Source organism: Leiobunum rupestre, chromosome 3 (genome assembly GCF_980474605.1).
Source record: "Leiobunum rupestre chromosome 3, qqLeiRupe1.1.hap1, whole genome shotgun sequence".
NCBI classification, from domain to species: Eukaryota; Metazoa; Arthropoda; class Arachnida; order Opiliones; family Sclerosomatidae; genus Leiobunum; species Leiobunum rupestre.
Genome location: NC_143386.1, coordinates 50,304,605 through 50,321,828, shown reverse-complemented (window position 1 = coordinate 50,321,828; position 17,224 = coordinate 50,304,605). Strand labels below are relative to the sequence as shown.

At 34.1% G+C, this 17,224-nt stretch overlaps 1 protein-coding gene across 1 annotated transcript in view; it reads left to right on the top strand.

The window, feature by feature from the left end:
* Positions 1-16,580, top strand: part of LOC149952510 (cytochrome P450 3A5-like) — a 45,168-nt gene extending 28,588 nt beyond the window's left edge. Inside the window, exons 5-15 of the mRNA XM_090170184.1 lie at positions 11-107; positions 1,015-1,134; positions 2,146-2,234; positions 2,310-2,455; positions 4,028-4,143; positions 4,717-4,843; positions 5,654-5,814; positions 6,092-6,180; positions 6,592-6,735; positions 8,356-8,518; positions 16,431-16,580. Coding sequence (XP_090026310.1) covers positions 11-107; positions 1,015-1,134; positions 2,146-2,234; positions 2,310-2,455; positions 4,028-4,143; positions 4,717-4,843; positions 5,654-5,814; positions 6,092-6,180; positions 6,592-6,735; positions 8,356-8,518; positions 16,431-16,508 — 1,330 coding nt within the window. The 3' untranslated portion in view covers positions 16,509-16,580. The remainder of the gene's footprint in view (positions 1-10; positions 108-1,014; positions 1,135-2,145; positions 2,235-2,309; positions 2,456-4,027; positions 4,144-4,716; positions 4,844-5,653; positions 5,815-6,091; positions 6,181-6,591; positions 6,736-8,355; positions 8,519-16,430) is intronic.
* Positions 16,581-17,224: the final 644 nt, after the last annotated feature.

Here is a 17,224-nt window from a genome sequence, read left to right as displayed (position 1 = left end):
AACCATATAGGTCTTACTCTGGAGAGAAACCGGCGCTTTACGTGGCAGATCCCGAATTGATAAAACTCATATTCGTTAAGGAATTCAACCACTTTCACACGAGAAGGGTAATAGCCTAATTTTTTTTTATAAATTCCTGAAAATAAAAACTTATTTTATGTAAATGTAAAAGCTAAAGTGTAATAAAAACATTCAGGCGTATACAAAAAACGGATTTTAAAATTTGATCATATATTTTATTAAAGCAACTCCCAATATTAAGTGGTTTTGGGGCTGGAAATTGTATAAGAAGACTAGTGCATATAGATAATAATAGCTTTGGTTTAAATCTTTTCCTAGTAAAACACTTTCAAGCCAAAACTTTTGGTGGTTTTATAAGTGATGTTGTTAAAGACTTAATCGATGGAAGGAGGCCACCATGGTCAAAATATTGATAAATAACGACAAAATGAAAAAGAAGACCGTATAAAAGTTAATTTAATTAACAAATTGCTTCGGCAAATATGCCTTTTTGGCGGTACGAGATTTACAACAGAACTAAGCCTAACAATTGATTTTTTTTATATAACACGCGCGAACGGATCAGATGAAAACGCGAGCAAAGGGAAAGAGCTAGAAAGTAGGAATTCAAATGCGAAAACGGGGGAAAAGGGGGGTTTAACAAAATAACAACAAAAAAACAAGGATAAATAGGGATGCTAATAGCTAACAGAGGGAGGAGAGGGAGGGGTGAAAGATAATTAATTACATTATTTAATAAATAAATAATAATAATAGATTTAAATAAAATGAGAGACTTAGCTTGATACGATTTAAAAACTAGTTCCACTATCCGAAATCAATCGCTTGATAATACTTTAGGACACGAAATTTTCTGTTTAACAATTTTAAACTCTCCCGTATTACCAACACCTTTGTTGTATTTTTAAACTTTGACGTAGCATTCTCGCTAAATGATCAATTCTTGGTTGTAGGTGATAACTCTTTTCCCCATATTTACCCATTTCCAAACAGGAGTTCAAGTCTGGGAATCCTTTAACGGACAACATGATAAGCATAATTAAAGGAGACGAACAATGGAAAAACCTTCGAAATACTATTACTCCGGCATTTTCAACTGGAAAACTTAAAAAAGTACGCATTTCCCCTCTCTTTTCAAACTTAAAAAGGTTCACATTTCTCCTCCCTTTTCTAACTTGAAAAGGTTAACGTTTCCCCTCTCTTTTCAAACTTGAAAAGGTTAACGTTTCCCCTCTCTTTTCAATCTTGAAAAGGTTAACGTTTCCCCTCTCTTTTCAATCTTGAAAAGGTTAACGTTTCCCCTCTCTTTTCAAACTTGAAAAGGTTAACGTTTCCCCTCTCTTTTCAAACTTGGAAAAGTACAGATTTCCCCTCTCTTTTCAAACTTGAAATGGGTTCACATTTCTCCTCCCTTTTCTAACTTGAAAAGGTTAACGTTTCCCCTCTCTTATCAAACTTGGAAAAGTACAGATTTCCCCTCTCTTTTCAAACTTGAAATGGGTTCACATTTCTCCTCCCTTTTCTAACTTGAAAAGGTTAACGTTTCCCCTCTCTTTTCAATCTTGAAAAGGTTAACGTTTCCCCTCTCTTTTCAATCTTGAAAAGGTTAACGTTTCCCCTCTCTTTTCAATCTTGAAAAGGTTAACGTTTCCCCTCTCTTTTCAAACTTGAAAAGGTTCACGTTTCCCCTCTCTTTTCTAACTTAAAAAAGTACACATTTCCCACCTCTTTTCAATTTTGAAAATGTAGACATTTTCTCCTTTTTCTTTTCAAAGGTTTATTTATAATTTAGTATCTTTTAAGCCCTTCCGTGCTAGTAAAGTTGGTGATATAAATCTAACAGTGTAATAAAAGATTCACCCAACAATTATAATTGCGAAGATAGTGAAATTTAAGTTGTGTACACTAAGGACGTAAGATTAACGCATTGAAAATCCCAAAATCTCCTTGGTCGATTTGAATATCTAAAGGCTTCATAGATCGTCGCGTGCACTCTTGACGAATATCAACAAAGATGTTAAAACCAATGGACTGCAAGAATTATATCGAGTTATTTTTTATGGTCTATTTACTAAAATCATGAGCAACGAAAGAAAAATATAATTGGATTTTAATTTTATATAGATGTTACCTCTTATCGGAGAGTGTGCTGAATATACAGTTAATAGTTTTAAGAAGATCTCTGAAGATGGAAGTCCAATTGATTGTAAAAAGTGAGCGATTTTCTCGTTTTTAACATATTTATTTCTGTACAAATTCATATATTGATTTTTCGAATTTGTTTAAAGAATTTATGGAAATTTCACGTTAGACGTCATTGCAAATGTCGCTTTTGGGACTAAATTGGACTCTCACGCCGACCCGAACAACCTTTTTATTCAACACGCCAAAAAAGTGTTTGGCGCCGAACTTAACTGGAAAACAATTATTGCTGGTAAGAAGATTTTTTCTCAGAATTCGATAATACCGGGTGTTTCAAAAGGTAATGCAAACATTTATGGAGTTGTAGGGGGTGGGTTGAGCAGTAAGCGTGTTTTTCCCCATTTTCCTACGATGAGTGAAAAGAGCGCCAGAGAGCTTCAAAATGTGGCCTACTAGCCCCTGCAAGTAGGCTGCAACAAGAGCAAGACCAAGCGGCAAGGAAAGCAAACATTAAGGTTTGGGTTCACGTGATTGGTTAAAAAAGGATTTTGTAAACAAATCGAGGTAACCAGCGTAAAAAGTAAACTTAAACAGTATTTAAAGTCCCTGCTGCTTGGTTTTGTGCTTGTTGCAGCCTACTTCCAGGGGCTAGTAGGCTATACTTTGAAGTTCTCTGGCGCTCTTTTGGCCATGAACCGCGTAGGCGCCGGTTTGAAGGTTTCCAATATCAAAAATTTAATTTTTTTTAATGCGAAGGTTAGCATATTATCCATCATTGAACCTTCTATTAGAAATGCATTTTAAATACACTTGCGCGTTGAAGTCGACAATACGAAAAAACCTTTTGGGCTACCTCCTGACTGTATATCAACGCTGAGTTAGTAATATTGCAGTACTGTTTAACAATTTTTTTTGAGTTAGTGCAATGTTGCATGACTAGCCAATCCTTAATCCTGGCTTCTGTACCGCTGAATTCATTATCATTCGCCCGAAAACCATTCGATCGACAATCTCATTCCATCGACAATCTCATTCCATCAAAACGTTTCTGTACCATTAAAAATTTTGTTTATGGTTTATTTTTTTTATCCCTTTTCATTATGGACTAATCTACTTATTCGCGTATTTTATCATTAAGTGCTAATCTAATCCAACCTAAGATGTGTAGTTTGGTGTTCTTTCATAGTGCTACGGCGACTCGGAATCCACTCGCAAATTAAATTAACTGTTTAAAGATCATTTATTTCCCATCCAACCGAAACCCACCATTAGATTAAATATCTATTCGTATCTTATTATTAACACGTTTCGATCTAATGGGGTTCTTTTCAATGGGATTCGATGGATTAGGAATGATTCTGTCGTATGGGACACGGGTTTTTATTCGTTCCATTAAAAATTCAATCGAAAGCTAGGTATAACAAATTTTCGAACTAAAGGGATTCTGTCAAGTGAAACTATTTATTATATTCGGTCCATTGGGAATTCGATCCAATGGTATGTAACACCAATTTTCTAACTAATGGGATTCTATCGAAAGGGATCGATAGGTTAGGGGTGATTTCTTCAAATGGGACAACGTTTTTTATTCGATCGATTGGGAATTCGATCCCATGGTATTCTCCCCAATGGTAATATGTTATATCTTGCACCTGAAAAGTGCTTAGATCAAAATGGGAAAATGGATTTTAAGCTGAGTGACTATTTTATCTCATACGCCTGAGAGCATTAAATTTCCTATAGAAAAGTGAGCTGACACATTTTAAAAATCTTAATTATTGGGCAGAATTACTACGACCGTGTAGGTGATCTTAAACATAATCAATATATTTACATTAGATATTTAAAAATCATTTCACCACAGTTCTTTTGCCGAAACTTGCCAAAGCTGTTGGAATATCGTTCTTTCCCACGGACACTCTACAGTTCTTTGTGGACACTGTAGAAACCATTGTTGAAAGACGAAAGAAGAACAATGAGGTAAATACTTTCATTGATCTCTTCATTTCTGTCAAGTAAATAATATGCCATCGTGATATTAATTGCCTAATATCTTACGTTTAATTATTGGTAAAATTATTGTTTTCACCTATAATGGCAAAAATATTAATAAAAATTAATTCGGAAAACAGGTTTTTTTTGGACCCACCCACTTCAGAAAAAACCCTTTTTCAAAATCTCAGATTTTAAATGAAAAACCGACTTGTTCAATGTGCAATGGCCACTTAAATATATATATCTTAGACTGAATTGTAATGTGATACAAACTTTACCAAGTTAACAGGCTTGATAACTTGAAAATTCTAACTCGGTACTTCTACCAGTCTTTTAGTTCATCTTTGCAGTATCTGTATACTTTTACATATCGTCTTATACAAATATGGAAATTGTATACTAAAATAAAAAAACACCCAAATGAAAACCCCCTGGGTTCGGCTTTTTGGAAAAAACCGGATTTTTTTTTGAACCGACGGAAAACTTGAAACGTTTTTCATTACAGTTTAGTGATTTAATGTTGAATATGAGTTAAATGTCAGATGGAATTTTCTAAAGGAACATCATGACTTTCTGCAACTTCTGGTAGACAGTATGAAGGAGGAAGAACAGACGTTTGCAAATGGAATGACCAACGGAACGACAGAAAAATCTGTGGACAGCGTCGACAACATCAAAAGAAAACGTACGCAAAATTTATTTCCTATCTCGTTAAGTTTGTCTTTCGGTGTTAGGCAGACGTTTAAAATAAGGTTTTATAAAATGTATCTAATGATAACCTTGTTTATATTCGTGAAACCATAATATTATGCTAGCTGGGTAGCCTCCGTCGAGAGCCCCAGCTAAATGAAATGTTTGGATAATTATTAAAGTTTTAAATTTTTTTAAGGTGTTGCAGTTTTATATGTCAATTTTAATTTATTGAAATCGCGACCATGAGTATTATGAGACCTTAGGGTTTAGTGGAACATAACCATAGGGGCCTGAAGACCTCAGTTCAGGAGAGTGGATATAGAAATTGCGTGGTTGGTTTTTATTGAGAATAATTGTTCAAAGATCTAATTGGTCCAGGTTCCGATTCTCTAAGATTTGTGATTTTTTTTAAGTTTGTAAGAGTTTAGATTTTTTTGGCCCCTTTTCCAGTGTTTTATCATTCTTTGCAATTATTAAGTGTTTGAAAATCAAACACTGGTTGGTTAATTTTAACTGTCAAAGTAAATGAGCTTTGCGGGTGGATCACTTAAACTCTAGTTAAGGCTTTGGTGTTAAGCAATCGTTTGATATAAGCTTTAATACAATTTATGGAAAGATAGCCGTTTGCTTCATTGACAAGTCAATTATAAATTGAAAATGTTAAAACATAATACGATTTTTTGGGGATTCAAAGTCATGCACTCAAATTTTTATCGAACTTTCTAATTATATTTACTAACAAAAACTTTCAATTATGTATTCGTGTTTGCCATTGAAGTTAAGTTTGTTTATTCCTCAATAGCTCTGACTAAAGACGAATTTCTGGCACAGACAATAATATTTTTCCTGGCTGCATACGACACCACGGCGACGACGTTAACAGCAGCCAGTTACTATTTCGCACTCAACCCAGAAGTCCAGAAAAAGGCCATTGAGGAAGTGGATCGCATTTGGAAAGGCAGGGTAATGACCTTGCTAACTCATTTAACATTACTTGGTGTCAGTTTGTAATTCCTTAGATTTATTTTAAACATTCGGAAAGTAGTATTTACGTTTTTAAAAGCACAACAGTGCCAAACATTTGGATAGATAACTTCTTATAAATGCATTTTTCTTAAATAGAAATAGTGTCCAAATATAACTTTCACACATCTTGGTTGAATACCTTTCCACCACTGCTTTTTAGTTTCAAAATCCCCAAAGTGGGGCTTAAAAATACCATTTATTTATTATCTAACAGACTTCAATTGATGCTGATGCTTTGCACGAAGCGAAATACCTCGGAGCTGCAATAGACGAAACCTTAAGGTTATCTCCCCCAGCTACCAGGTCAGTGTATGATATATTGCAACTACGTGGTACTTTTTGGGATTGGCGTCCTTATAACTAATATAATGGTAATGTGTATATGTAGTGCATAATAGTTTATTTCCATCCATTAGGTAAGAGCTTTCTAATAGCTATTGGTGTACAATAATTTGACACCGGTATGAAGTTGGGTATTCGCTTATTTTCTTTGTATTTTAACTGCTCCCTTGTTAAACTAACCAAATAAAGTTTGACCTACAACGGATTATTTTAAATTAGGTAATAATGAAATGGTGACTCAAACACAATATTGTTTTACTGTGTATCATACAAGAAAAACAGGAAATATTAAAAGATTTTAAAAATAATTTTTTTTAAGTGCAGCTGAGCTTTTTAAACGATACCTTGGGCTCACTTTTGAAATAATTTCAGGTTAGAGAGAACGTGCATGAAAGAGTTCAGCCTCCCCGACACGGGACTGGTCCTTCCGAAAGGTATGATCATCGAGGTTCCTATTTATGCAATGCATCACGATGAAGAGTTTTTCCCGGAGCCAGAATCTTTTAGACCTGAAAGGTAAAGTGATGTACAATTATATTATCTTTAGTAAAGATGTAATGAAATTGAGAGAGATGATTTGTAGTTTTAGCCTTTAAAATTTATATCCGAATTGTGTAAACGAGCGAGAAGTTTAAAACAAGTCGTTCTTCTTTAATTCATCCAACTCATAATCCTGTTTATGTAAATAGTAAAGCGAAAAATATTGCGCCATTGCCGCAAAAAAGTAAAACGGCATTTTTTTAAATTAAATTACATTTTCCTTGTTTTAATGTTTTGGGTTCGCAAATGGCAGTATTTCAAGGAAATGAAGTTGTAGATTTCCCATAACAACAATGGGGATTAAAAATTAACACAACGAATCATAATAACAAGAAATTCTTCGCCTCCTTTTTGAAAATATGTGATTTAAGAATGGGGGTGTATCGGTGCATATTAAATCGATGAATACGGTTGAAGAGGTAAAAAAGACCAACAACGTTTGGGGAAACTAAAATATATTTATTTTTGAAAATGAAGGTACAAGTTAAGACTAACTAACGGAATGTTTTAAAAATAAAAACACGGGACACACAAATAAACCAACTAAAAAGGAATGTCAAAAAGGAGGATGTTCATAATAAGTTTGATGAAAAAAAGGGGGAACGGGGAAAAACTGACAGGGGAAGGCAAATACCAAAAATGGGAGGCATAAAAACCATCAAATGCTTGCAAACATAACTCCAAACCAGAGACCAAAAACCCACTGCCGATCGAGAGAGACGAAAACGTAACAAAAATACGCCACCTGGATGACCACACGCGTAAGACCTAACAGGAAAAACGAACAACCAACTTATCATTTAAACCAGAGGGAAACTCAGTACCCAAATTAAAAATTAAACGATTTTCTTCAGTACGCCTCTGCTTGGTGGATAAATTAGTTGTACGTAAGACGCGGATGGAGACGTCATTGATGGTATGCGTGTTGTTAAAGGTATCGGTGATGTAGCTCTTAGCTGCGGACTTTCTAATGCCGTTGAGATGTTCTCTGAAACGATCAGCGAGCCGCCTCTGAATCTCAGTAATGTAAAGAATATCGCAAACCTTGCAGCTGAGAGCGTAGATTAGATTGGCAGTCGTGCAGCTGAAAGACCCCTTTATGGTGAAATCACGCCTTCCTCAAACGTTTCTGTTCTTTTTTACCTCTTCAACCGTATTCATTGTTATCGTTAGACCAACAGCGGTTCTCGTTTTCTGAAATTAAACCGAAATGAGCCAAATTGTTTTTTTTTGATAAAGGGAAAGGTTATTATTATTCAAAATTCATAACATTTGTTAACTCCGTAAAATATTTTGATTAATTTTAACTTATATTATTTTCGAAGTTCTACAAAATAACATTGTTTTTTTTTCGGTTCTTTAGCATCATTTCAAGTAAGTAATTGTAGACAGCCCACGAACCATACCAATAAAATAACAAAAAAATCTTAATTTGATTTATTTCTAAATCAACTTGTATCAGAAAATGACTGCTCTTCCTCTGATATTTTATTTAACACTACTGGGCATTCGAATTAATGAATAACTTAATTATTACATATTTAACTTATTTAATACCTCGGTAAATCGAGTAATTATTTTTACCGCTTAATTTAGATTTTTGGATGAAGAAAGGAGCAACATTGAACCGTACACTTACATGCCGTTTGGAGCCGGTCCGAGAAATTGCATTGCCATGAGACTGGCTTTGACGGAGGTCAAACTGTGTCTGCTACATATCTTACGGAATTTTCAATTTTCGCCTACTGATAAAACACCGGTAAGACGTTTTAATATTGATTTGATGAGAAGTACTCGAAAGTGATGGTACTGGTAACCAGGGCCGTGCTTAGGGGGCGGCGAGCAGGGCGGTCGCCCAGGGCCGCTAAAATTTTACCATACTGATGTATATACCGGAGGGCCGCTACACTCACAAGGAGACTACCCCAGGTGGTTATCTCCGATTTCGTTCAAACTCGGGTGGTAAGTAGACCTTCATGTAACTTGAAAATCCCTAAAAGGGTGGACAAGAATGGGCTTTCGTTTTTCCATGGCAACCAAAAATGTTTTTCACAACTTAAAAACTGATTACTCGTATTTACTCAATATATGTATATTTACTCATATTTACCAAAATTGACGTATATTGGTCCAAATGTACCAGATTTAGCCATGATCTGAATTATGTATCTAATTGATGAACCTTTTTTTATTTTTTTGAAAAATATTGTTAGGGGGGACCCTTAAAGGAAAGGTTCAGGTTTCATTAATTTGTTGTTTAAAATATTAGACGGGCTTAGATATGTCTAAAAATTGTCGAGAAAAAATTAATTAAACTTAAAATTAAATTAATTTATTTTTAGTTACATGTTCATAATAGCCTCCATTTTATTTAAGTTTAAAGCTTCTCAGGTCGCAGCTCCCTGATTGGCTCAACTTGTTAAAATGTTCCACGCGCTCTTTAATATTTTAGGGTAAAAGGCTCGCGCATTTTTTTTATTTTAGGGAGCACGCTCGAAATCGCTCGATCCCGTTTACGCTAAAATATCAAGACGCGCGTGGAACTTTTTAACAAGTTGAATAAGACATAAATAGAGTTTATGCTAGCGTCTATTAGCCAATAGAAGGATAGCTGCTTGGATCACGTGGTTTTTGTTTTAAATTTTTTTCGTTGTTGTCATTGAGTTAGGGGGCTATTTGGTGCCAAATATCGAGAGAAAAAAGTTAGGGGGCCAAAATTAGGTCGCATATCTGTTTCAAAATGCCAAGCTTTATGATTAACGGTTGTGACAATAATAGTCGTCGTACACCATATGTAAAATATTTCACTCTTCCTGATTTAGAAAAAAATGTAGAGCTAACTAAAGAATGGGTCAACCACGCCAAGAAATCAGCAAAAGATAAAATTGAAACTTCTATAGCTGGGTATGAAATAGGCACTTTAAAAAAGCCTGATTTTCCTAAAAACATTTACCGAGTTTGTGGAAAGCATTTTGCCAAAGAGTGTTTTCGAATTCTTCAAGATAAAAAAAATTAAACATATACAAAATTGAACTATGGTTCGATTCCAACGCTTTTTCTGGTGTCCAAAGTTGAGAGTGCAACACCAAAGAATGATGAGAGTGAAGAGCTACTGGTCAATGAGAGTGATGATTTAGAAATATCTACAGCCCCTACAGCGAACTCAAGTAACATTAGTAGTGATTCTCGATTTGTGTACTGTGTAGGTGTGCAGTGTGAAGAAATGGTTTCACGGCCTATAAGCTTAGGTGTGCAGTGTGATGAAATAGTTTTGGAAACTGTAGATTTTGGCACAGATACTTGTACTCCACAGACAATTTGTGAATAAATGAAAGCGTTAACAGATAGTTGAAAAATTCATGTGCCTCGTGACCATTCATACTCCAGACATATATATCAATCACATCAAAGCAACGTGGAAAATAGTCCACTTTGTAATCCATTGTGTAACCGTATACTTCAATCAACGCCAAAAAACTATTGTAGTAGTCCTTTTAATATATCATCTTCTCAAAGTGATACGGAATTTGACAAGCTTTCATTCTACGAACCTGGCTGTGAGGAGTCTGATGACCACACACTTTCCCCTAAAGCGGTTTTAGAAGAATTAAAAAGAGATCTAATACCACAGACTTAAGTGCGTGAACGAAAGTATAGAGTATTTGAAAGTCAATTGGACAAACTTTTATCGAAAGTGATGTGTGACCATGATGGATGTTCAAGTCCAGTGGATATTTCCGACGCTGAAAAATCTCAAAATGAAGGTAGCCTTGTAACTATAAAGTTTTATTGTTTAAATGGTCATCTAAATACCTGGAAATCACAACCTCTCATTGGAAGAAATCCCACTGGAAATTTACTTATTGCCGCAGCAGTTTTACTAAGTGGTGGGACGTTTCACAGGTTTCACTCCTTCTTTGAATTTTTGGGATTAAAGGGTATTGGGAAGACAACTTTCTATGGCATACAGAAGAATATTCTAGTTCCCGAAATAAAAGAAACTTGGAAAAGGGAGCAAGAAACAATATTAGAAGAATTGAAAACTAGTCCAGAGGTTAAGTTGTCAGCGGATGGTCGTTGTGATAGTCCCGGCCACAGTGCCCGCTACTGTACCTACTATTTCATGTGTCAAAATACGAGTAAATGTGTACACTTTGAACTTATCCAAAAAACAGAAGTAGAATTCAAATCAACCAACATGGAATTATTAGGGCTAAAAAATTTCTAAATCGCATGGAAGGTACTGTAAAGATTGATCAATTAACGACCGATCGCCATTTTCAAATCAGAGCCTATTTACGGAATGAGCACCCACTAATTGATCATCAGTTCGACGTTTGGCATCTGGCGAAAGGAGTTGGTAAAAAAATTAGGGCAATGGCCAAATTAAAATGTAACGAAGATCTACAGCCGTGGGTGAAAGCACTTTCCAGACATTTGTGGTATTGCTCGGAGAAATGTCAAAATGACCCAGAAATGTTGATTGAAATGTGGAAATCATTTCAGTATCACATAATTAATAAGCACACTTTCTCTCAGTTTAAAAAGTATCCAGAATGTGGTCACGCTAGGTTAACTCAGGATGGAGAAAGGAGGATAAAGTGGATAAAACCAAACAGCGCAGCCTACAATAATGTAGTAAAACTTATTAATAACAAACCGTTACTAAAAGATTTGAAACAAGTTAATAATTTTTCCCATACGTCTGCGCTTGAGTCATTCCATAGTTTAATGAACAAGTACTGTTCAAAACAATATGACTTTGATTATACAATCATGGAGGCAAGAATAATTTTGACAATATTAGACCAAAATCATAATGTAGGCAGATAAAATCTTTTTGAAATACAAACGGAGATAGTAGAAAGCCAAACTAAAGACGATTTTGAATATTTCTTCTCCAAAGCCACGAATGAATGGAATGCAAGACCGCTGAAAGAGCCAAAGTCTTACAGTTATATTTTCAATTTGATGGAAAATATTGTAAAGAGGCAAACTAATGGAGAAGCTACGAATGAAGAACTAATAAAAGTGCTCCCGAAGAATATTGCTCCTATACCAAGACCGGAGAAAGAAGAATTGAGAAATGCAGCAAAAAGACGTCGACTACATTGAAATTTATTAAAGTTATATTTTTAAAAATAACATACATTTCTGAAGCTGGGATATAACGTAATTGGTGTATATGGTAAATTATTAAAAAAAAATGAAATATATACTTTTGCTCTCAATTACTGTACTTTTAAAGGATTTGCAACCTACATTGCACATTTGAATTTATCGGTACGATTAATTTGTATCTTCGGCACCTACTTCGTAGTCCCATTATAATTTTTTTTGCAAATTTCTGAAACGCAGGTTTCGGATCCCTTTCAGAATGAAGAAATGTTACAAAATGAGGCCAGTCAGATATGAACCAAAAATTGTATTGAAAATATTTGAAATAATGAAATAATCAGATAGCAAACATACCAAACCTAGCTCAAATGAATTTAGGAATTTAACCGTGAGTTTGTTTACATTTTTTAACAATAACTGCCATAGAGTGAAAAGTTGTTAGTAAGTTTCCATGAGTTTACAAATTTGGTGTTAACTTATTTTTTCAGGTTTGATATTTTAAAATGAGTAAAAATGAACTAAGGTGATATTTTGACATAAATAATTAAATGTAAAAACAGCATGCTAACATCTAACTAAACCGTTTATATTACGGCGGTGGCTATTTCTGATTAAGGTTACACGTTTAAATAAGTATTTTTAACCATAGGGGAGGTTTTTATCCATTTAATCCCATGCCGCTAATACTTCAGCAACCGGTTTTAGAAGTACACATAACGGAATGATACGTCTAACATTTCTTCCCAATTTGTGGTATATCATGTGATTAAAAGTACAATAAGCCGCATACCTATATGACCTAGCAATTAAATTTAAAATTTGCACTTATTTAGTTACGCATTAAGTATTTTTTTATTCTTACTGGTCGTCTCCTGTTGTGCATATAGCTTCTATAGCCAGTTTCTAGAGAGAGCCTATCTGTAACCAAATTCGTAAACCCCTGAAACAATGTAATACAGGTTGACGGGTTCGCTGGCATGTGCTGCTGTAGAAACAAACTTATCCTGTTAACACGTTTACAACAGATAACACCACCACTTATGTCTTGATGAGTAAGATACTGTTTTAAATTTTCCATAATGATATCGTTATTGCCAAGGCCTAAGCACAATGGTATACAGTTTTCACATTGGCAGTCAGTTTTTACCTCGTCAATGTTTTATATTTTATATGCAGACGTTTCGTCCATTTTCTTCCTGAATTGCCTCATTTTGCATCAATTCTAATTCTGAATCGGTATATAAAGGGTCTAAATCATAAGGATTAAGTCGCCCTGCCATAACTATGTAAAGAAAAACCGAGGTAATCACTCAAAACAAACTAAGCATTTTACTATTTTGGTAAAATTCTTACCGCTGGGAACTAGAGCCAATCAGAATGCTGCGACCTGAGAGCCCGCGTTATATGAAAATGGCGACGCCCGTATATTTTAATTTTATGCTAATAATTTTAATTGCATCGATAATTTTTAAATTTTAATAGTCAATTTCCTTGTTCGAAGACGTCTTCGATATTATGCATAAGAGCTAAAACAAAATCTGGAACTTTCCTTTAAAATCTTCGATTTTCCCATGTTAATTTTCATAGAGAAAATCATTTTTAAAGTTGCGAAAAACATATTTGGTTGCCATGGCAAAACGAAAGCCCATTCTTGTCCACCCTTTTAGGGATTTTAAAGTTACACGAAGGTCTACTTACCACCCGAGTTTGAACGAAATCGGAGATAGCCACCTCGGGTAGTCTCCTTGTCAGTTTCGCCCATGCATTTCGCCCGGGGCCGCAAAACCTCTAAGCACGGCCCTGCTGGTAACAACAATTTTTTATATTTGACGAAGATCAAAATTGTGCCTAATAGTGTTACGAATATACTTAACCATATATGTAACTTTGAGCGGTAAAAAACGATTCTTCAACAGATTCAAATTAGAGTAGACAATTATATACGAACGACATTGGCGTCATTTCCACTTGGTTTACGAAACATTAGTGCGCTTAAAAGCGACGAAAGTACGCTAAACATGCCTCTGCGATCCCGATAGTAGCGTAGTTGCTAGCCTAGGCTTCACTATTTTCCGACTTTTCACGCCGTTTTTCTTATTTTAAATGATTTTTGTAATAAATGTATGATGGCAAAAAAGCAAAATACTTGTCCCAAATCCACGGGTTTAAAAAGAAACAAAGATTATGAAAATATGCTTAATCCCAAACATACTTCAACACCTAGGGTCTGCCTTACAACTCCTAAAAGGTACGTCGCTAAAATATTCATATAAGGACCGGACATAAGCCGAATTCACTTAAACCAAAGAATAACAAAAGTTGTTAGTCCTGCTGAATTAGCTCTATAGTCTGTATGAAACGCTTGGCCGGTTTTGGGCAGATTTTATAGAACGCTCTATTGTTTAATTAAATAAAATCATTTATTTCATGAAGATAAATTTTATTTTCAAAAAGGTTCAACCATAACACCAATCGTAATTTTTTTGTTATGGCTATTTACCGATAAACCGTCGCCAATGGTTTAAACGAAGGCGACGTGACAGATTTCAACAAAGCGTTGTTCGAGATCAAGTATAGAGCTCGGCGAAACAGATAAATTAACCACTAAAGTTTTGATTAACCATAAAAATTACGATTAACTGTTTATCCATGGATATTATCCACGGCTATATAGCAATTTAACGTGTAAAATAATCGTTTTTTTCGGATAATTTTCGTTTGTGGATAAAAATAAATAAAGTGATTATTTCTTATCCAAATGCCGAGCTCTAATCAGGTAGCACCTTACTTAAAGTTTCCTATTGGAGGTGACCTTCAGAACTTCAAAATTCTTAGAAAAATATTTAGAACACGTTAATTTTGAAATATCTGTCAATTTTTATTCTGTTCTTATTACATATTTTCAATAAATATATATTAGGCTAATGAAGATTTAGGAACGGCGCGCGACGCATGCTCGTAAGCACGTTCCACTAAATACGTCACACCGGCGGGCGTCACGTGCCGTTATTAAAAGGAAAAGCTAAAGCTCAATAGTATTTAATTTTAAATTATATTTATTTTTATAAATTCAGCTAAGTTTGCCAAAATCGTTTTTATGCTGCTCTTACGTCACAATGTCATATCTTTATTAGAATAGTTTTCACACGCGTGGTTTGCACGCACACCTGAAAATACGAGGTTTTCGCACCCTAAGCGGGCGCTCTTTATATTACCAAAGTTAAAGTTGTGACGTAGTAGCTACATTCAAACAAGAAGTCCACCTTAATTTATAAAAACACCTATTGGCTAGACTTTAAATTTGTATGCCGTTTGAGTGTTTCAGATTCTAAATAGCCAACCATATCTTAACGATATTGTTCGTCGAAAAATTATTAACAATTTGAAGATCGTTGAAACTTTCATTGGCCCTGTTTTAAGGAACTGTTGAATATAAATAATTAATTTCAAGTTCAGCAAACAAATAGGTAAAAATATTGAAAACAAAAAACCAAAGAAAGACATATACAAATTACAAATCAAAATCAAAATCTTATAAAGATTCTTTCACGAAAATCAATTAATTTAATAAGTTGGCAACATTTCACAATAAATATTACCAAAAGTATTATAGTAACCATAGTTGGCAAAAATGTGCAACGGAAAAGTGTTTGAAATAAATGGGAAGGAAGAAGGGAATGAAGTTCAAAAGTAGAAGTAGTGTCGCCTGGTGAGAGCTTCGAGAACTAAGAAGGCTAGTGCGCTTATTGAAATTTAGCTGCTCAATAGAAACGCTATTGCCATCTATGTCCGTTGGTACATCGTCCATTCTATTCTTACCTCGTATTCGCTCTATCTCGATGGTATCTATAAATTTTTAGCATTGGAAAGAATATGAACTGGCACAGTTTTGACAATTATGTCACTTTTGCAAAATGCTTAGTGAACCTATTTCAGAAATCAGATTATTTACTTAGTAAAATTAATGGAAATAAATGATAACAAACGGATAGAATAGAGTGGTTTAGTTGAATGTGCGATGAAACTAGAAAAGTGATCAAAATCACTGAGTGGGCTTTAAGCCTTAGAGGTTGGAGAAGCTATAAAATTACCAATCCAAGGCCACAAACATAGATATGATGACCGTTACTAAATATCAGTGCATCTTAGGGGAGCGTTCAAGGCTTGATCTGCTACTAGACAAGACTTTGTAAGCAGGTTATTGTCAAAAATGAGCAGCCGAAATTAATAAATTAGTGAAATATTGCGTGTCCAAATTACGCATATTTGAGGTCAAAATCTTTTGCGCTCGCTCACTCGTCTTATGATTTATAAGACTTCGTGTCTACACAATATTGCCAATGGAAAAAGCAAAGTGTATCTGTCCAAATGTTTTGTATTGTACCTTGAAAAATATTTCCAAAAATCATTTTAAAATGGTATATATCCGTGAAAGTGTAAAAACCAAATACTATTTAAAACAAAATAAGAAAGCATTTGTATGGAAAGGATATATCTGTAATTTTGTTTCCGCTAATTTAATTACGAGATAATTATTTCTGGTTTTTTTTCAGATACCAATGAAATATTACAACAGCGGATTACTTCAACCTAAAGACGTTATTTTAAGTGTAACAAATAGAAAGCATTAAATTGCACAACTAAATTTTTTTAAAAAAATTTTATATGTTATTGAATATTAAATGTCTAAATACGTATAGAAAGTTTGTATTCAGAAAGTTTTGTTTGAATGAGAATGTTAGAGCAATTATTTTTGTTAGTAAACATTACAAATAATTAACTGACACCATAAATAGTTAGGCCACGACTATCATTTTTTAGGCATAAGCAATACCCATATTTACACGAGTAAATATCCTTTAAGAAGAACGAATTTTTCTTCCGAAATGTTGGGTATCAAAATAAATTTATCGTGAATTTAAACCATAAAACTACCTATTGATACCATGATAAATAAATTTAAAATAAAATATTTAAAAGAAGAAACTCGTAGAATTTAATAAAACCAATCGTTGATAAAGAAAAAATAAAAGATCAGCTTTTAAAATCTGATTACCCAGGTAATGTTATTGACTGAATTTTTAATAACAATATAATAAAAAACAACTTAAATAATGCGGATTCTACTGCAGGAACCTCTAAAAACTGTTGGTTTTACCTTACATTAAAACAAATCTGAAATATTAATTGATTGATAAAAAGTAAATTTAACATTAAATTTATCAGTAAAATAATAAAACCCTAAAAATGAATTAAGTAAATTTAAACCAAAAATCCCAATGTTAAAGGTGTTGTCTATAAAATTAATTGTAAAACCTGCAATAACTCCTATATTGGGGAAACCCAA